General features: G+C 38.7%; 1 protein-coding gene across 3 annotated transcripts in view; it reads right to left on the bottom strand.

Annotated features, from left to right (window-relative positions):
• Mvl (Malvolio) overlaps nt 1-21677 on the bottom strand; it is a 300000-nt gene that overhangs the window by 49608 nt on the left and 228715 nt on the right. For all 3 annotated transcript variants that reach the window (XM_067142051.2, XM_067142054.2, XM_067142055.2), the window contains exons 8-9: nt 10738-10785; nt 2714-2872 (exon numbers count right to left, since the gene is read on the bottom strand). In XM_067142051.2, coding sequence (XP_066998152.2) covers nt 2714-2872; nt 10738-10785 — 207 coding nt within the window. The remainder of the gene's footprint in view (nt 1-2713; nt 2873-10737; nt 10786-21677) is intronic.

Below are 21677 nucleotides of genomic sequence, written 5' to 3'. Positions count from 1 at the left end.
CGAAGGCCTGAAGATTATGAGGTGTCTTGTGGTCAGCACGGCGAATCCTCTCGGACGTTATTCTTGGATTTCTAGACTGTCTTTTGTGAATCAAGTTCACCATTATGGGTAGGCTATTTATGATGACAACTGGGTTGCTGTGAGAATTGATGGCAAAATGAGTTCTTGGTTGAAAGTAATCACAGCATACATCATAGCATACGTGGATCATTTATTAAAAGGTACGGAATGGTAGGAAGGGATCCAGTTGGATGGAGATGTAGCAAACAGCTTGGCCTTCACCGAAGACTTGGTCTCAGTGATAGCCTGTAATCTAATGTTGTGGAGCTTGAAATCAAGTGCAACGAGTATGACATGAAAATGAGCATTTCCAAGATTGAAGTGATGTCAGCAGGGAAGAAAACCTAAGAGGATTAAATGATAAGTCAAGAATAAAAGCCAAGAACAGGTGGATCATTTCAATTATTTAGAATGTGCACCCAGGATGGTAGCATACCAAGTGAAACTGAATTAAGTTGCAGCAAAGCTAATGCCTTGAGCTTGTAATTGCAATCAATGGTATTCTGTAAGAAAGAAGTCAGCTCCCAAATGAAACTATCTTTACATCAGTCTGTTTTCAGACTTGACTACACTGTAGCAGGATGAAGGCTGGGTGGACTCAGGATATCTTATTCATAAGCTGGAAGGAACAGACATGAATGTAGCAAGAATGATTGCTGGTACAAACAGGTGTGAACAATGGCAGAAGGGTACTCGGAATGAGGAGATAAAGGCTGAGATAGGAATGAACTTGATGGATGGGGCTGCATGCACAATCACCTATGGTGGCGGAGTCATGTGAGGCAAATGAAGGAGGATAGGCTACCCAGGAGAACAATGGACTCAGCCATGGATGGTGAGAGAAGCAGAGGGAGATGAGGTCTATGACTTTTTTTTTTTTTTTGCTAGGGGCTTTACGTCGCACCGACACAGATAGGTCTTATGGCGACGATGGGATAGGAAAGGCCTAGGAGTTGGAAGGAAGCGGCCGTGGCCTTAATTAAGGTACAGCCCCAGCATTTGCCTGGTGTGAAAATGGGAAACTACGGAAAACCATCTTCAGGGCTGCCGATAGTGGGATTCGAACCTACTATCTCCCGGATGCAAGCTCACAGCCACGCGCCTCTACGCGCACGGCCAACTCGCCCGGTAGGTCTATGACTGGTGGACTCAGTCTTAACCCTCAGCAAGCATCATGAGGTCTCTGGGACCTCCCACAGTTTTGTTTGTTTCCTCTACGCCATTTCTTCTGCACAATGATCTTGGCAGTCCCAGTACCTTTAGGTTACTCAGTTAGCTTCAGGGAACAGTTGCAATAACATCAGAACGTGCTCTGTTGTACTAACCACATAACTTGAGCGGTTCGCTGGAAATCCCAACACTGGTTACGGAAATTTTTTGTTCTGGTGTGACTCTCTTTATTGTTGTCTGAAAATCATTTTGAAGTTATAAACTATGGCTAAACCCGGACCATCAGATGTGTATTAGCAGTGCTTCTTTTGATGTGTTAGTGATAAAAAGAAGAGATTTATACATTTCGTTTTGGTGATATGAGTAGGATATATTTTAAATTTTCAAGTGTTTGCATGAATGACTAAATGAAATAGGGTTTTTGGAAGTACCTAAAATGTAAAATCTGCTGGTTTCCACATAACTTCGTTTTTGAATACATCATTTCATAATTTCATTGTTGGAACCTTTACTGATATTGCGATTACACAATTAGAAATGTTTTGTGTGTCTTGATGCAGTTCATTTTAATATTTTTGACATACTTGATTGAAGTAGACATTAGCTACATGATATTTCAAAAACCTATTTATAACTGCCCTACAGAGTTATTCCTTAGTGAAATTAGGACAAATTATTAGAATTAATAATAATTAAACACAGCATTGTCGAACTAATGTCATTTTTCAGAAATTGAAAACCTTATTCAGCCTTTAACATGTGCAGTCCCCCCAGACCTAACAACACTGGTTATGTTCTGCAAGTGTCATGATGCTTGCTGAGGGTTAATGATTTAATGATGGCAAGTGAAGAACTAAACAAGATCACAGAGATAATTGCAAATAGATGATTTTGGAAACATATAGTTACGACACAGGGGCTTGCAGACTGAACAACATCAAAGGACATAAAACAAACGGACGGACGGACGGACGGATGAATGTGAATCATTAATCAGGAATATGAAATTGTTTGCAAGTTGATAATGCTCATATTGTTCAATAATACCTACTGTACAAAACAAATCGGTAGAATAAAGGACATCAATAAAGTCAAATCTATGGCATTCCAAAATATTGTCAAAATACATACCTATTATTAATTTTAATATTTTAATTCCCCCATGTCGATATTCTGATTATCCACACAGTTATACATCCTGAAATGTTGTTTCAAGACTAGGATCAACTATCTCATTTATTGGAATTTTAATTAAGATTTTAATTGGAAACCTATAGTCTGTACCTAGGAATCCAATCTCAGACAAAGGTAACGTCTCAAACTATTTAGTTTGACTAACACATTCCATATTATCCTTACACATTATTAAGACAAAAATAAATGATAGAAATAGTATCAGTCCTGAAAACTTAAGTTAATCATATATCACAAAATAGTAGTTTTCAAAATATAAATCCTTTTTCATAATCAAAGGACAGCTTACCTCCATAGCAAACTGACCAGCGTATGTTCCTGTCATAGTACTAGACTGGCCAGCAGCCAAGATACCAACAGCCCAAATATACATTGTAGCAATTCCAAAATGACAACCAAGGAAAACACCTCCTTTGTAGATATCAGCATCAACAGGAAGTGTGTTGTTCTAAAAAGGAAAGAATAGTTTGTAGCCATTTTGCTTAGGATATAATTCACAAGAAATGCAACTTCTAAACAGAGAGACAATGTGGAAAAAAGAGGTTATATTCTTATGTATACTGAATTTGTTTGAAATGTCTAATATTAACTGAGGTGCACTGTAAGATTTAAAATGAAAAATAAAAGACAGTGGTCCAAACAAGATTTGCACATTCTGGTTTAAAGTGCACTTTTTATTTTGCTATATGTATGCACATCAATCATCATCATGATCTACAATTAGGCCTGTCGCCCAGGTGGCAGATTCCCTATCAATTGTTTACCTACCTTCTATTAAATGATTTCAATAAACATGTAAATAAATTGAATTTTTTCCTTGATAAGTTATTCCAGTCCCATATTCCTCTTTCTATAAATGAATAATTACCCCAATTTGTACTCTTTAATTTCAACTTAATCTTCATATTACATTTCCTACCTTTACAATCTTCATTCAAGCTTACTCATCTACTAAAGTCATTCTAAGCCATCTATCCACTGACAGCTCAGAACATACCACTTAGTTGTGCAACTCGTCCTCTTCCTTCCAGGTCTTCCCAGTCCAAAAATTTTTGTAACACTACTCTTTTGTTGGAAATAATTCAGAACAAACCATGCTGCTTTCCATTGTATCTTTTCCAGTTCTCTTCACAAGTAATCCTGATGTGGGTCCCATACACTGGAACTATACTCTACTTGAGTTCTTACCAGTCTTATATGCCCTATCCTTTAAATCCTTACTACAACCAATAAATACCCTCATAACCATATGAAGAGATCTGTAATCTTTATTTACAACCTCGTTACTGCTAATTACCCCCAATGAAGATCTTTCCTTATATTAACACTGAAGTATTTAAAATAATCCCTCCGAGGTACTTTCATTCCAACACAGTAATAGGGATGTATAGAACTAGCACTGATAGAGAACACTGCTGTTGTACTGGGGAAGCGCAATGCGCTCTTCATTTGTCTCCTGTGTAGTCATGCCGCTAAATATCCACAAATTTAAGTTGATAAAATTGTTATTTTCGTGACTATGCCGAGCTATTTCAGTGTTCCTCATTGCAAAAATCAGGGAAGCCCATTTTCGTTTCACCAGTTTTCAGAAAATAAAGAAATGAGGAAGAAATGGTTACATGCTATTAGAAGGAAAAATTTCAGTGAGTTGAATCTGACTGAAAATATTAAAGTGTGTTCCCATTATTTTCAACCCGGTGACTTCAGGAAAACTTTGTTGGGTAAGTGCGATTTATGAAGGGAAATAATTCCTATTCTACCTATAAACTGGTTAGGCATTTCGATAACAACCACCGAATTAATGCGTTTGTATTTAAAGGCGAGAGAGCAAGATTAAGACCAGGCGCTGTTCCATCGCTTTTTATGTGGACCACGAACACAACAAAAACAAGGAAGAGGTCATACACCAGAAAACTGCCGGATTACCACGATAAGCCTATAATATCAGAATATGCTGAAATCACCTCCTTTTAAGTACGGGAAGAAATCGTGAATATACCCGAACATTTGTGACTCCCATTTTCAAAGACATCAGCACTCAAACAAATACTACAGGTAATTTGGTTGATGAGCAAACAATGCGTAATCCTGATGCCATATTGCTTTATACAGGGTTTGTAGACGTCCAACATTGTAATTTGGCGTTTGCTGTTCTGGGAGAAAACAGATACAATTTACAGATATTCCCTATTGAACCCAAACTGTGTTTCTTCTTGACAGTTATGAAACTAAGGACCAAATCTGACAAGGAACTAGGCCTTAACTTCGGAATCCATTAATCTACCGTTGGGGGAATATTTAATGTTTGGATTAATTTCATGTACTGCCAATTTAAAGAGTTGAACATTTGGCCTGATAGAGAAAATGTCCTTGAAAACAGCCCCCATGCTTTTAGACAAAAATACCCCTCGACTAGATTTATAACTGGTGCAACTGAGATTATAATAGCAAAACTTGTTCCAAGGGCAAACATTCCACTTTCATAGGGCTAACTGGCCTCAACCGTTTGATAGGGGGATGCTGAAAAGGTTATAAATTCTGGCTGCATGTTTCTGAACACTGAATAATACCAGTCTTAGGGAAGTGCTCTAATGCATAGCTTACAGCAGCAATATGCTTACAACATCCCTTGGGGCCTGCTCCAGTAAAACATTCATATTCCCCTCCTATAATATCACCATGTACTCAGTCCGGCTCCATGGCTAAATGGTTAGCGTGCTGGCCTTTGGTCTCAGGGGTCCCGGGTTCTATTCCCGGCAGGGTCGGGAATTTTAACCTTAATTGGTTAATTCCCCTGGCACGGCGACTGTGTGTATGTGTCGTCTTCATCACCATTTCACCTCATCACAACGCGCAGGTCGCCTACGGGTGTCAAATCAAAAGACCTGCACCTGGCGAGCCGAAGTCCTTGGACACCTCCCGGCACTAAAAGCCATACGCCATTTCATTTCACCAGGTACTCCTAAAATAAGCTCCACATTATAGGTCTTATGTTTTGTGTGCTCGGATTTCACGGCACTGCATTTTAGAATTTCACCCGATTGAAATGAACCTTTTATAATCAAAACAAACTTTTCACTGAAAAGTATGTATCCAGCATAACACAATGATTTGTAGTTGGAAACAGGTGCTCCATCTATTTCTGATTTTCTAAATATGAAATAATCCATCAAATGCAAATATGTGATAGTGATCTTCACCTTATGGCTGATGGTCAAATCTTCAATGGAACCGGCACTGGGAAACTCAAGAAATTCACATGCCTTTGGTGGTGGACAAGGCTGTATCTGCAGTTTCATGTAAGCCATCAACCTTAAAAAAAATACATGAATCGAAGTCTCTAAGCGAGGGGAGCAAGTGCGTATTTAAATCTCTATTTATGGTTTAAGTCTTGTGGAGGTATATTTATATATTTATCAAGGTACAATACTCAAGTTATTGTAACATTTAGGAAAAGGCATACTGACTGCTATTCATTATTTGGATAATAAAGCGTGTTAGAATTTTCTAATTTTCTAATTACCGCTGTACTAATTCTTCCTACCTCCCGCTAGTTTTAGCGTCGCTGGTCCGTAACTCATTTTGCAGCTGTTTAATGCTTAAACGCTGAAAATTGTCCGTAATATACTAGGGGATATACCTATACAATATAGTCTTGGAGTAAAATTAGAGAAGATAGAATCGGCTTTAGCTCAGAAATCTCGGTCACATTCTATACATTACTCGCAGCTGACTGGGAGAAACATAAGACGATCGCCTTGCGCTTACCCAGTACTACATGAGCGCTATCTGGCGTGAATTTTCTCTGTCTACATCCCTATTAAAACTGTGAGGACCTTTGCTCTTGGTGAAGCCTTCAATCTGACCTTTCATCCCATTTACAATTGTACTATTGTCTGCTGTAATCTCACAAGTTTGTTGATATCCTTTTGCAGTTGCTCACAATCTTGCAACTTATTTACCACTCTATAGAGCCTTATCTGCAATTTCAGTGCTTTACTCATATAATTTATATGTATAAGAAAACAAAGGTCCAATAAATCTGCTTTTCACCCCCCCCCCCCCCCCACTCTTAATAGTTACAGGATCAGATAATGCTTTTTCTACTATAATTCTCTGAGTACTGTTTTCTATAAATTTTGAGACCCATGCAACCACTCTTTTGTCTAGTCCAATAGCTCTCATTTGTACATCAGCAGTCTCACATGATCTACCCTATGACAAGTCTTGGATAGGTCAATAGCGATACAGTCCATTTGACCTTCTGAATTTAAAATATCTGCTGTATCTTGCTAAAAGCCTACAAGTTGAGCTTTGCTGGAATAACCTTTCAGAAACCTGAACTGCCTTTTATTAAACCAGTTAGTAATTTTGCAAATGCATGTAACATAATCAGAAGGAATGCTGTCCCAGAGCTTTCATGCAACATGTCAAGCTGACTGGCCAGATATTTTCCACTTTATGTTTATCACCCATTTGTTTGTATAATGGGGCTACAATAGCAACTAGCATCTCCTCCATGCAAACAGTAATCATATATATATTTCAGATACAGCACTATATCCAAACTCATTGCCTTTAGTATATGCCCAGAAATCTTATCAATCCTAGATGCTATTCTAGCTTTCAACGTTTGTATTTTTTTAAATGTCTTTATTATCATACATAAATTTCAGTAATTTGCCAGTATTAGTCAACTGCTCAACCTGGACATTATTTGTACACCCATCTGTCTTTACATACTGCTGACTAAATATTTTTACCCTCTGTAAGTCCTCATGTATTCACTCCACTTGTTCATTAATGATCCCTGGAATGTCTTTCCTGGAACCTGTTTCTGCCTTTAAGCACCTAAACATACCCTTCTATTTTTCTCTAAAATCCATATGACTGTCAGTTATATTTGCCATCATGTTATCCTTACATTATGCATTATGAAGACATGCAGTTAGCTATTCAAAAGTAACAGAAACTCAACAAAAGCACAAAGTTGATTATGTGAGATATTGAACACAAAATTATTGTTCATTGTGAGGCAGATCAACACCTTAAATAGACATCTAGGGCTCTGAGGCATGCTTGAACATGATGAGGCATACTCAGCCCCAAAGAAACCAATTTGTTTTTGGGCAGATTATTGCACTCTGACCTTCAGTGAGTTTCAGAATGTTAACAAGAGGATAAGGATGCTGGGCAATTGTTCTCTTCAGTTCACGCCATGCACATTCAGCACTTTTTACATCCTTAGCATATGACAGCCGCATCATTCACTGTATGCCGTGTGCTCAAAGAACTGACAGACCACTCTTGCTCAATGGGCTTGATCATTATCACCCAAAAGAGTAAAGCCTTTACCCACAGTGGCAGCAAATCATGGAGCTAGAAGTAGGAGGATATTGCATATTTATTCTAGATGAGTCATGTTAGCCTGGATAGGAATTAGAGAAGCAGATAGATCAAACATGATTCCACCCCAAATCCCCTTGCTGCTGATGGTGCTCCAGAAGGAAGAGCTCATTCCACCTCTCACCACATTGTCTCCAGAGTCTAAGGCTCCTGTTGTATGAGTGAAAGCCTATGGTGACATCATCAGAAAAGAGTATATGCTTCCACTGTTCATGATGCCATGGGCTACGAGTAGTTACGCACCTTGCACGAGCTTATGGTGTGGTTTAAAAGTAACTTTTGGCACGGACCACTGCGATATCAGTCCTCCATCATGCAGACAATTTTGCACTGTCTGATCTTATACATTCACTCAAGTGGACCTCAGAAGATCCTGGTGGAACTGGGTGGTAGCAATGGGCATGCGACATGCTGAAAGTAACAAATACTGATGACCCTGCATGTTGTTAGGCATTTGTATCCCGTCCATTGTTGATTAGCAACTATTTCTCTCTCCCTGAACATTTACTGACCTCTAGAGACATCAATCTGACTCACTCCGACATGAACGGGAACAATCACTTACTGTCATCCATCCTGTAGCAATATCACAAATTGAATGCAGTCAGTAGTACGGGTACTCCCGCCATGTTTACTACAGTCCTACACTTGCTGTCTATACACCCCCAACCTTACAAGTGATGATGTTAAACTGACAAACATGAGAAATGCCTCCTATGGGACAAATATAGAATCATATCTAGGTTTAGTATCGCTATGTGTCTCAGGCATTGGCCTACATTGCATATTGAGGCATCGTTACATATACTGAGCAAAATTGTAATATGCAAAAAAAATTTTTAGAACTGAAGAAATTGGTAAGGCCTAATGAAATAATCATTAGTAGTTCTATCCTTGAGGTAATGATTTAGGAATTTAAATGTAAAGAAAATTATAAGGTATATTTACCTTCAATACCTTTTCAAGATAAGTAAAATGAAGTAATTTAAATAAGTCATTTTCTTCAATTTTATGACTTTACTGAGGTTATCAATTAACATTTAATTTAACAATGACATAATTACCTTCAGGCCAGGGTTCTTAATTAATAAAATGAGCAAAAATTATCCAGAATACAGCCTCGAGAAACAATTGCAGTATTTCAGGAAGAAAGAAAGAAAGAAAGAAAGAAAGAAAGAAAATCTTAAATAATTACTATACTAACGTTAACAGATCCAGAGGTAGTTTCATAACTCATGGTGGCTATTTCTAGCTGGCTGCAGCCCTTGTAAGCCAAACCCTCCGATGAGGGTGGGCTGCAGGTTGGGGACAGCACAAACACCCAGCCCCCGAGCCACTGGAATTAACCAATGAAGGTTAAAATCCCCGACCCGGCCAGGAATCAAACCCGGGACCCTCTGAACTGAAGGCCAGTACGCTGACCATTCAGCCAAAGAGTCGGACATAACTCATGGTGACTGTGTTATACTGTTCCTTTACAGTACAACATGGGAAATCCACCAAAATGTGCGTTGGAAGGTCAAGGCAATGCGAGTCTCAATGCTAGTATCAAATGGGGCTGCGTACAGGAGCTAACAGCAGGAGGACAATCAAATACAGTCTCATAGTATTTTATTATGCACAAACTGAACACAAACATGCATTACTAACGGCCAACATCCTTCAAATTAATCCCTGTGTCAACAAATTGTTGCCAATGATAAGGAAGGCATTGAATACCATCAACAGTGGGGATGATTGTGGCAAGGTGTGATGTCTGTTGCTGATATGCCGATTGTCACCCTGTCTACAAAGCACATCCCACGCAATGACATCTTCAGTTTTGGAATGAGATCAATGTCTCATGGACTGAGATCTAGTGAATAGGGAGGTTGTTCTAAGACTTTCCTCCCTCACTGCTGTACAAGGTTCCTGATGTGAGCTATGGTGTGGATTATCTGGAGGAGTATGGGTTTGTCCAGCAGTGCCTGATGTTTCCATTTAGCTGTATGATGCAGATGTCCAGCAAAAATGTGTAAAGAACTGCAATTTTTACATATGATCGCCTGTTCTAATTTACTTACATCTCTCCGCGAGCATGGCTGGATGCTCATTGACTGTGTCCGGTGCTAGTACTTGTCCCAAAGATGCATCTATTGGTGGTCTTCAGTAGTATGTGCCACAGGGTTTTCCACACAATACCGACCTTACAATGCTGCCACGTGGTGGGATTATGTAACACCACTGTCGTAACTTATGAAATGGCCTATGTATTATTACAAACAGGAATATAATGCCAGTCAATCAACTAAAATGACAATATTGCATACATAACAATGTCACATTCAGCCAAACCAGTTATTTCTTCCCGTTTCATAAACTAAACCCTCAGATACACAAATGACAAAATGTTCCATGAAATGCAGAGAAACCAATTTTTATCAAGAGTTAAAAACAGGAAGATTTAAAATATGAATATGAGAAATGCATCAGAAAATAACTCTATTAGGACATGGCTGAATTCTGACAAGCAGTAACGATTCTTCTACAAGATATTGTGGTAGTAGTGGTCAGCTAGAATTCACCCCTCTTTGTATAGGTGGAGGCACATGCTTTTACTGAGATTATGATTGCAACTAGCTGAAACAATGATGATAAGACCAGAATCTCTAGCTCGTTAAAATATTTAGGTACAGTATTCATTTTCTGAAGTGAACTGCTGTCATTATTCTGCAATAAAATGACCTCAATTATTTGCAACAGCAGTTTCTCAGGCTGATAATGCTTAAGTCATCAGTTTCTTATGGTAAATACAACTCTGGAAAAGCCATAAACTATTCACTAATCATTACTTTTCTAACTTAGCCTACATATCCAAGTAAAGCCTAGTAATAGGACAAATGGTGAAGTATAACAGCTAAGACTTACTTGGAAAGCATCTCCATGGGTGTTGTTGTTCTTGAGACATTCATCAAACTGCAAAGAGAACAAACATTATAAAAATCATTGCATCATATATTGTATTACAGCAATTCCATACACTCAACTTCTCCATTACCTGACAAAAATTTCATATTTTGAGTTTTTTATAGGAATGAATAGAGCATCGGTTTTAAATTATAGTAAACTCAGTACAACTACACCACCGGCACAGAAAATTAAATGTTTACAAAATTAGGATGGAAAGCTTGAAAGGTAACAGATGGCAAGAAGGTAGAGGACATTTGAACAGAGTGGCTGTGGTAAAGAGAATGCAGTCCTGTGTGAATTAATCAGAACACAACAATAACACATGCATCATTTATATTATTTTGTTTTCTGCAATTTTTCACCTAATACATGTCCTCCTCCATAGCGTAACAGTTAGTCTTATTAGCTGGCATCCTTGGGGACCCAGGTTTGATTCCCGGTATTGTCAGAAACTTAATGGTAGGAAGGCTGGTATATGGTTCAAATGGTACATGCAGCTCACCTCCATTGGGGGTGTCCCTTAAAACAGCTGCGCCACCTCGGGATGAGGACACGAGTTTACTTATCTAATTAATCTTTGCTAATAGCTAAAATGTAATATCTGAAGCCATCTCCTTTCAGTTTCAACTCTGTTAATTTATAACTGTTAGGTTCTTCAGCCTGCCAAAACTAACTTTGAGTAATAAATTTATAAACTACCTGAAGAAGAAATCATATGGTAACAGTATTTTAAAAAGGAAACAATTAAAATAGAATGACATGTTTCGTTCTTTAAAGAACATCATCAGATTCTATGAAATCATATTCAAACATTTAGAAAAGTATAAACATTTATGTTTATTTCTGTTTAAATACTTATGAACTTGAAATCTGGAACCTAACTTAACGAAGTCCTGTTTTCACCCCTTTCTAACATAGAATATGCTTTCTATGCACTACAGTGGAGAGAAACAAACAATATGAGTATAATTTGAGAGAATCTGATGTCATTCTATTTTACATTTTATGTTTCCTTTTTAAGTATAATACTGTTACCATATGTTTTCTTTTTCAGGTAGTTTAAAAATTCATTACTCAAAATTAGTTTTGGCAGACTGAAAAACCTAACAGTTATATATTTTTTTAATAATAGCTAATACCTGATCCTCCTTTCTATTTTAGAAGTTGCTTTAAACAATTTGGCATAGATTCCACAAAGTCTAAACACATATTTTTAAGTTCATCATCATGAAACCACACTGTAACTAGCGACACTATTATCACTACATTTCTCCTGTTAGGTGTTTCTTTACAGGTTTGTGGTCTCTCCTTTTGTGAAACATTCAAGTTTTGAGAGCCTCCTTTAGCAAATAGCCCACAACTTGGCAGACTGAAAAACCTAACAGTTATATATTTTTTAAAAGCTAATACCGGATCCTCCTTTCTATTTTTTGCTTGTTGTTTAAAGGGGCCTAACATCTAGGTCATCCTTCCAGCCCACAAGTTTTCTATTGGACGAATGTCAGGGGAGTTCCCTGGCCACTCTGAGACACAAATATTGTTCTCACTGAATAATTTTTTCACTTTCTTCCAAGAATGGCCCGGAGCCAATCGCGCTGAAAAATTCAGTCACCACCTAAAAACCTCTTATGCAGCTCACCAACAACTCTTCTTTCCAGTATTTGAATGTATTGGTCAGATTTTATCATCCTATTGTGTTTTACTAAGGGTTCCGGTCCTTCATGGGTGAAACACCCCAAGACATCTTCCCCATGGGGAATTTTATGGTCTGTTGTAAATGTGTTGAAGTTGTTGGCTCATCCTTTGCTTGGTGCATATACATTATTGAACCCTTACACATAAAAGTGACTCATCACAGAAAAGAACTTTCTTCCAGTGTTCCATTGTCCAATCCTTATGACTACATGCCAACAAGAGATGTTTACTGGACATTTCTCCTCTTAGGAGGTGTTTATTTACAGGTTTACAGTCTCTCCTTCCACCTGCCAGAAGTGTACAATGAATGTCAAAAACTTTCAGATTCAGTCTCCTTTTCCCCATTTTGCAAGCCGAGTCCACAGCACTGAGCATGGAGTTCGATTTGCTCCTTCTGAAGAGAAAACTTTAAGCAATTAGCATAGTTTTCTCTTTCCTGTCCAAGTTTTCCTTTTCATTTTGTGAAATGAGCCAGTCTATTTGTGCCAGTGAATAATTCTATGTATATCTGCCTACACATACACCCAGTTTAGTACCTAATTTTCTCTGTGTTATTGAAGTAATCTGGATAATGCTATAATCACACTTCACTTCCTGGGAGTCATATCCATTGAAGTGTATCTGCAAAATTCAAATACACTTTTAACCTAAAACAATCATCAGACAGATTAATTACCACTGAACAACAGTGCAAATAATGAATACAGTGTGCAGATCTAAGAATTAGCAATGTGTAACACACTGTTATCAACAACTGGGAAAATTGTGAAAAACAATACCTTGTCCCGATTAATTTGCATGGTACTGTACTAAAGCGGGAGCATTAACTATGAACCAGTGAAGCAGTGGTGCATACTGAGGGCTACCAAGGCTATCGGTAAAGACCAAACTTCAAAGGAGAAAGATGGAAATCTAAAGCACATTATAATATAAGCATCTGGAACATTGTTACATTTGCAAAACTTCAAAGCAATGAGAAAAAATGTCGCTCGTATTTGTGAGTGCAAGGCATTGGAGATCGACATTGTAGCCCAGGTGCTGTGTCCCTCTCCCCTCAACTCACCTCATGTGGCTTGCTGATGAATGGCCGATAGGTGCAGGGACCGAGGGGATAGGGGTACTAAGGCTTCGCTCCTTCAGTTCACCACTTTGAGAAGTCTTGGAACAATTTTAGTTTATTTGAAGTTACAGTGTATAACAGGACTGACTGGGTTGGGTTACTTTTGTAAAATGGCTGAACCGTGTGTAATAAATCAGGTAGTGGATAAACCATTCTCACAACTGAAGTATGCAGATAAACTGCTGATAGTTAAAAATGATTCCTCAGAATCAACCTCCTTGTACCCTTAACTTCCCTGGCTTGGGGACTGGGTGTTCATGACATCTTCACAATTCATTTTATCCTCATTAGGTCACTAGCAAGCCTTTCCAGAGGCCATGCATTATTATTAATAAAGATAATTATTAATGTCAACCATGCCCTGTCGAACATACACTTCAAGACCTCGTTCGAGCGACCAAAGAGGGAATCGCCATCGCTGAATACTGGGTGGACGTAGTGTGACCAAACGAATTATATCTGCATAAAAGTAGTAGTAGTAGTAGTAGTAGTAGTAGTAGTCAAGCAGATACTTTTTATAAATTTCTTCATCTATGAGTAAATGTAAAAGTGTTGCACATTACTTTTATTTGAAATAATAAGCAAGATTACACAAGAGTGTTGCAGGATTTTAAATTACACCCTTGGTGTGCCATAGGTTGAAAAAACAGTGATCCAGATTATGGCTGTAGAAGGATCCAACAAGCATTCACAGCTCCTACGTGTATGCAACTTGGCTGCAATTAATTTGCACACTTCCATAGCATGGCAATCTTCCTCTCTTAACGTTGCTGAACAAAGGTGTGCCTGTGGAGGAAGCCACCTCTCTCTGCCAGTATGTTCCAAATCTACATATTTCCCAAAGGCATTTTCTTCTCTATCATATTTTAATTTCTTCTACAAAGTTTCCATCACTAAATGCTGAAACAATTCTGAGTAGGACCAATGGAAAGAATTAACTTATTCACAACTTTGTTATGCCATAACTAATAAATTTAACTATTACTAGTCAAAGAAACAAATGTAATATCTGGGAGAAGATTTCTAATAATGGTATTGGCTTTACGTCCCACTAACGACTCTTACAGTTTTTGGAAATACCAAGGTGCCAAAATTTAATCCCACAGGAGTTCTTTTATGTGCCAGTAAATCTAAAGACATGAGGCTGACGTATCTGAGCACCTTCAAATACCAACGGACAGAGCCAGGATCGAACCCGCCAAGTTAGGGTCAGAAGGCCAGCGCCTCAACTGTCTGAACCACTCAGCCCGGTGGACAAAATTTCAGCGCATAGATAAATGTTAAGCGTCTCTGGAGATCAACATCTATAATAGACATGATATAGGCTTTTGGACTTATGCCATGTCAAGAAAATAAGGTGAAATACGTTTCGCAGAGAACTGGACAGTCAAGATTTTCTTCTAAAGACGCAGAGCAAGTTCTCTGCGAAACAAAGAATTTCAGCTTATTTTCTTGACACAGCAGAAGCCCAAAAACCTATATCATGTCTATAAGTACGGGCCGTGAAAGCATCAATGGCAACATTTATAATGTTTATTTACAACTTCGATTTACACAGAAACCCTGTTTATTCGGCCCTCATTAATCTGGACCTCCAGTTTATCCGGATCAAAAATAATAAAAATTTATTTTTACTTGTACAGTATTTACGGGGTCAATTCTTTTTGAATGTCTTTTCCGCCATGGATAGTTAAGGACAGGAATTGGAAGTAAGTCAGCCGAGGTCTATCAAAGGTAACATCCCGGCATTCACCTGGAATTGAGAATGGGAAACCGTGGGCTCTTCCGAGTCCCTTAACACATTTGCACACATCCCCTGATGCTCGGACGTAGATTGGAACAACATAAATGACTGGTTGAAAAATGACTGTAATTTAAGCTACGGCATAATGACAGATGAATAAATTATTGCCTCTTGTTCCTCGGCAGATAATGACGAGAGTGATAGTGAATTCGAAAATGAAATCGGTGCTCCGTCAGAAGGAACTATGACTCATGAAGATGCAATAATGCAGCTGAACAAACTGATGGCCTATTTAGAATCCCAGACTGAAACCACACCAGCAGAACTGATGTTATTAAAACGTCTTCTTGATAATGCTGCATGCAAACGCTGTACAAATGTAAAACAGAAAAGGCTCACACATTATTTTAGTGCATAAAACAGAGTCGTAAATGTAAGAAAAGTGTTCTTATATTTTTTTGTACAATTAAAAAAAATACATGGTTCATGGTGTGGGTTACTGTAGTCACGTCCTAGTTTGTGAACCATGGGCAATGGATGAGTGGCCTAGTAAGTGCTCCTGAGAGTTGGGATACCAGGTACTATGGAATGAGAGTGGGCATCTCGGACATATTCTGAGTCATGGCCCTCCTTGTGCTCAGGCGGCTAGGTCTATACAATTCACCGGTGGTCCATAACCCGTTAGAGGAGAGATCCTCATTTGGACTATGTGCAAGTAGGGTAACATCCTGCTTCATGAATTTATCGAGCTCAGAACATTTTAAGCAAGCCTCGGACCTATGGGAGTAATGGAGTCCCACTCTCATTTGACAGGCGATGGACTCCTTGGAAACAACTTGGCGAACGAAATGGAATTCGATGGGGAGCTATCAATATTAATGGGGCTTGTAGAAGAAAGAATGTAGAATATGCTGAGTCAGCTAAGAGGATGCAGCTGGATGTGCTAGGAGTAAGCGATATTCGGGTAAGGGGAGATAATGAGGAAGAGATAGGAGATTATAAAGTGTACTTGACGGGTGTTAGAAAGGGAAGGGCAGAGTATGGGGTAGGACTGTTTATCAGGCATACCACTGCACGCAACATAGTTTCTGTTAGACACGTCAATGAGCGAATGTGTGGGTAGATTTGGCAGTTGCAGGAATTAGGACGAGAATTGTCTCAGTGTATTCACCATGTGAGGGTGCAGATGAGGATGAGGATGAAGATGACAAGATTTACGAAGCATTGAGTGACATCGTAGTCAGGGTCAACAGCAAGGATAGGATAGTGCTAATGGACGATTTCAGTGCGAGAGTTGGAAACAGAACTTTTTTTTTTTTTGCTAGGGGCTTTACGTCGCACCAACACAGATAGGTCTTATGGCGACGATGGGATAGGAAAGGCCTAGGAGTTGGAAGGAAGCGGCCGTGGCCTTAATTAAGGTACAGCCCCAGCATTTGCCTGGTGTGAAAATGGGAAACCACAGAAAACCATCTTCAGGGCTGCCGATAGTGGGATTCGAACCTACTATCTCCCGGATGCAAGCTCACAGCCACGTGCCTCTACGTGCACGGCCAACTCGCCCGGTGGAAACAGAACTGAAGGATACGAAAGAGTGATTGGTAAATGTGGGGAAGATATGGAAGCTAATAGGAATGGGAAGCGTTTGCTGGACTTCTGTGCTAGTATGGGTTTAGAAGTTATGAATACATTCTTCAAGCATAAGGCTATTCACCCCTACACATGGGAGGCTAGGGGTACCAGATCCATAATAGACTATATCTTAACAGATTTTGAATTCAGGAAATCTGTTAGGAATGTACAAGTTATCCACGGATTTTTCGATGATACAGACCACTATCTGATCTGTAGTGAACTAAGTATCTCTAGGCCTAGGGTAGAGAAAGTGAAATCTGTCTGCAAACGAGTAAGGGTAGAAAATCTCCAGGATGAGGAAATTAAACAGAAGTACATGGATATGATTAGTGAGAAGTTTTGAACAGTAGACATTAAGCAGGTTAAGGATACAGAAAGAGAATGTGTGGCATACAGGGATGCTGTAATAGAAAAGCAAGGGAATGCCTAGGAACAACTGTGTGTAAAGATGGGAAAAGGCGAACATCTTGGTGGAATGATGAAGTGAGAGCAACTTGTAAACACAAAAAGAAAGCTTATCAGAAATGGCTCCAAACAAGGGCCGAGGCAGAGAGGGATATGTAAGTAGATGAAAGAAACAGAGCAAAATAAATAGTTGTTGAATCCAAAAAGAAGTTGTGGGACGATTTTGGTAATAACCTAGAAAGGCTGGGTCAAGCAGAAGGGAAACCTTTCTGGACAGTAAAAAAGAATCTTAGGAAGGGAGGAAAAAAAGAAATGAACAGTGTTTTGAGTAATTCAGGTGAACTCATAATAGATCCCAGGGAATTGCTGGAGAGGTGGAGGGAATATTTTGAAAATCTTCTCAACATAAAAGAAAATCTTCATGGTGGTGTCGCGAACAACGGAGCTCATGGGGAGGAGGAAAATTATGTTGAAGAAATTACGCTTGAGGAAGTGGAAAGGATGGTAAATAAACTCCATTGTCATAAAGCAGCAGGATTAGATGAAATTAGACCTGAAATGGTGAAGTATAGTGGGAAGGCAGGGATGAAACTGGCTTCATAGAGTAGTAAGATTAGCATGGAGTGTTGGTAAGGTACCTTCAGAATGGACAAAAGCAGTAATTGCACCTATCTATAAGCAAGGGAACAGGAAGGATTGCAACAACTATCGAGGTATCTCATTAATTAGTATACCAGGCAAAGTATTCACTGGTATCTTGGATGGGAGGGTGCGATCAGTTGTTGAGAGGAAGCTGAATGAAACCCAGTGTGGTTTCAGACCACAGAAAGGCTGTCAGGATCAGATTTTCTGTATGCGCCAGGTAATTGAAAAATGCTACGAGAGGAATAGGCAGTTGTGCTTATGTTTTGTAATTATTCATTTCCATCTGCATCATTTGTTTTCTCATTCCCTTGTTTCTTAGGTTAACGCAGTTTTTAGTTTCAATTATTATTTTAAATTAACACCTGTTTCACTGAATTTTGTCGCAATAAGTTGTTTTTGGTCTGCATATTGATGTAAATATTGTATATTTGTGCTAATTTTGTTTCCGTCTAGGCTCTCTTTTGTTTGTTGTTTCATTTGCTCTTTCATTATGTTTTTTAGCATTTTTTCAACTTATATTATGTAAATTATTCCAACCCCCCTAATTTTTTCACTGAAGATGGCTCAAGCGAGCCGAAGCATGTTTGAATTTTGTTTGCTCCGTCTAATGACGGAATATATGATGTATTGAATAGGAGGATACTCTCATTTTTCGCCATTGTAAAGTGAATTAGAGAAAGCATATGACAGGGTACCGAGGGAAAAGATGTTTGCCATACTGGAGGACTATGGAATTAAAGGTAGATTATTAAAATCAGTCAAAGGCATTTATGTTGACAATTGGGCTTCAGTGAGAATTGATGATAGAATGAGTTCTTGGTTCAGGGTACATACAGGGGTTAGACAAGGCTGCAACCTTTCATCATTGCTGTTCATAGTTTACATGGATCATCTGCTGAAAGGTATAAAATGGCAGGGAGGGATTCAGTTAGGTGGAAATGTAGTAAGCAGTCTGGCCTATGCTGATGACTTGGTCTTAATGGCAGATTGTGCCGAAAGCCTGCAGTCTAATATCTTGCAACTTGAAAATAGGTGCAATGAGTATGGTATGAAAATTAGCCTTTCAAAGACTAAATTGATGTCAGTAGGTAAGAAATTCAACAGAATTGAATGTCACATTGGTGATACAAAGCTAGAACAGGTCTATAATTTCAAGTATTTAGGTTGTGTGTTCTCCCAGGATGGTATTATAGTAAGTGAGATTTAATCGAGGTATAGTAAAGCTAATGCAGTGAGCTCGCAGTTGCGATCAATAGTACTCTGTAAGAAGGAAGTCAGCTCCCAGACGAAACTATCTTTACATCGGTCTGTTTTCAGACCAACTTTGCTTTACGGGAGCGAAAGCTGGGTGGACTCAGGATGTCTTATTCATAAGTTAGAAGTAACAGACATGAATGTAGCGAGAATGATTGCCGGTACAAACAGGTGGGAACAATTGCAGGAGGGTACTTGGAATGAGGAGATAAAGGCTAAGTTAGGAATGACCTCGATGGGTGAAGCTGTATGCATAAACCGGCTTCGGTGGTGGGGTCATGTGAGGCGAATGGAGGAGGATAAGTTACCTAGGAGAATAATGGACTCTGTTATGGAGGGTTAGAGAAGTACAGGTAGACCAAGACAACATGGTTAGACTCACTTTCTAATGATTTAAAGATAAGAGGTATAGAACTAAAAGAGGCCACAGCATTAGCTGGAAATAGAGGATAGTGGCGATGTTTAGTAAATTCACAGAGGCTTGCAGACTGAACGCTGAAAGGCATAACAGTCTATAATGATAATGTATGTATGTATGTATGTATGTATGTATGTATGTATGTATGTATGTATGTATTAAAAAAATCATATTACTGTACAACGTATGTTAAAATTTGTTCTGACTGACTGACTCATCATCGCCAAGCCAAAACTACTGGTCATAAAGAAATGAAATTTTGGGGATACATTCATATTAACATGTAGGTGCTTGCTAAGGGAGGGTTTTTGCATATTCTGTTGCTAAGGGGGTGAAAAATTTACCGAGCTGGATAGCTGTAGTCACTTAAGTGCGGCCAGTATGCAGTATTCGGGAGATAGTGGGTTCGAACCCCACTGTCAGCAGCCCTGAAGATGGTTTTCCATGGTTTCCCATTTTCACACCACCCTAATTAAGGCCACGGTCGTTTTTTTCCCATTCCTAGCCCTTTCCTCTCCCATCGTCGTCATAGGACCTATCTGTGTCGGTGCGACGTAAAGCTACTTGGGAAAAAAAAAAAAAAAAAGAGGGGGTGAAAAGGGGGGGGGGGGTGAAATTTTAAAATGAGGAAACCTATATCTCAAAAACTTAAAGGTTTACAGATGTAAAATTGGTATTTGGAATCTCCTTTAAAAATAAAGAAACATGCACTTTTGGGGAGGGGGGAATCAACTTAATGGGTAGGAATGGGGGTGAAAAAGGAGTTGAATTACTTTAATGACATTTATGAGTATACTTATATCTCAAAAATTGAAGATGTTACAGACGTGAAAATTAGCATTTGGAATCTTCTTTAAAAATGAAGAAGCACACATTTGTTTTTTTCGGAAAATCGACGTAAGGGGTGTGGGGTTGAAAATAAGTAAATAAGGAGTTGAAATACGTTTATGATGATACCTTGTCTTAAAAACTGAAGCTGTTACAGATGTGAACATTGGTATTTTGAATTTCCTTTCAAAATAAAGAAACACATATTTCGTTTTCAGAAAGTCCACTTAAGGCTGGAGAGGGATGGAAAGAAGAAGAAGAAGAAGAAGAAGAAGAAGAAGAAGAAGAATAATAATAATTTTTGTGAGTATACATTTATCTCAAAAACTGAAGGTATTACAGACATATAGGCATGAAAACTGGTATTTGGAATCTCCTTTAAAAATAATGAAACACGTATTTTTTGTTTTCTGAAAATCCAGTTAGGGGCTGAAAGAAATTGGAAAAGCACGTGAATTTTTAAAATGAGTACCGGTATATCTACATTGTGTGTCAAAAACTTTACATGTTAGAGAAGGAAACTTGGTATTTGGAAAGTCCTTTAAAAATACAGGAACCTGTACCTTTTTGTTTTCGGAGGGGGTGAAAGGAAGTGAAAAATAACTGAATTAGTTTTTATGAGGATACTGATATCTTAGAAACTGAAGATGATGCAGATGTGAAAATTGGTATTTGGAATCTCCTTTAAAAATAAAGAGAAATGTATTTTTGTTTTCGGAAAATACACTTAGATGAGGATGAGGTTGGGGGAAGGACTGATCAAGGGGTTGAATTCTTTTTATGGGGATACTTATTTATATCTCAAAAACTGAAGGTGTTACAGATGTGGGAACAGGTATTTGGAATCTCCTTTAAAAATAAAGAAACGTGTATTTATTTTTTCGACTTGAGAGAAGACTGTTTCTCACATGTACCATTCTATGTCGCATGGTTGTCTTAGCCCCAAAAGGAAATACCACAAACATGTTTGGTTTTTTTGCTAGTGGCTTTTACGTCGTACCGACACAGATAGGTCTTATGGTGATGATGGGATAGGAAAGGCCTAGGAGTTGGAAGGAAGTGGCCATGGCCTTAAGTAAGGTACAGCCCCAGCATTTTCCTGGTGTGAAAATGGGAAACCACGGAAAACCATCTTCAGGGCTGCCGACAGTGAA

This window comes from Anabrus simplex, chromosome 2 (genome assembly GCF_040414725.1).
Source record: "Anabrus simplex isolate iqAnaSimp1 chromosome 2, ASM4041472v1, whole genome shotgun sequence".
NCBI lineage: Eukaryota > Metazoa > Arthropoda > Insecta > Orthoptera > Tettigoniidae > Anabrus > Anabrus simplex.
Note: the sequence above shows the minus strand (reverse complement) of the source record. Positions and strands in the feature narration are given on the sequence as shown.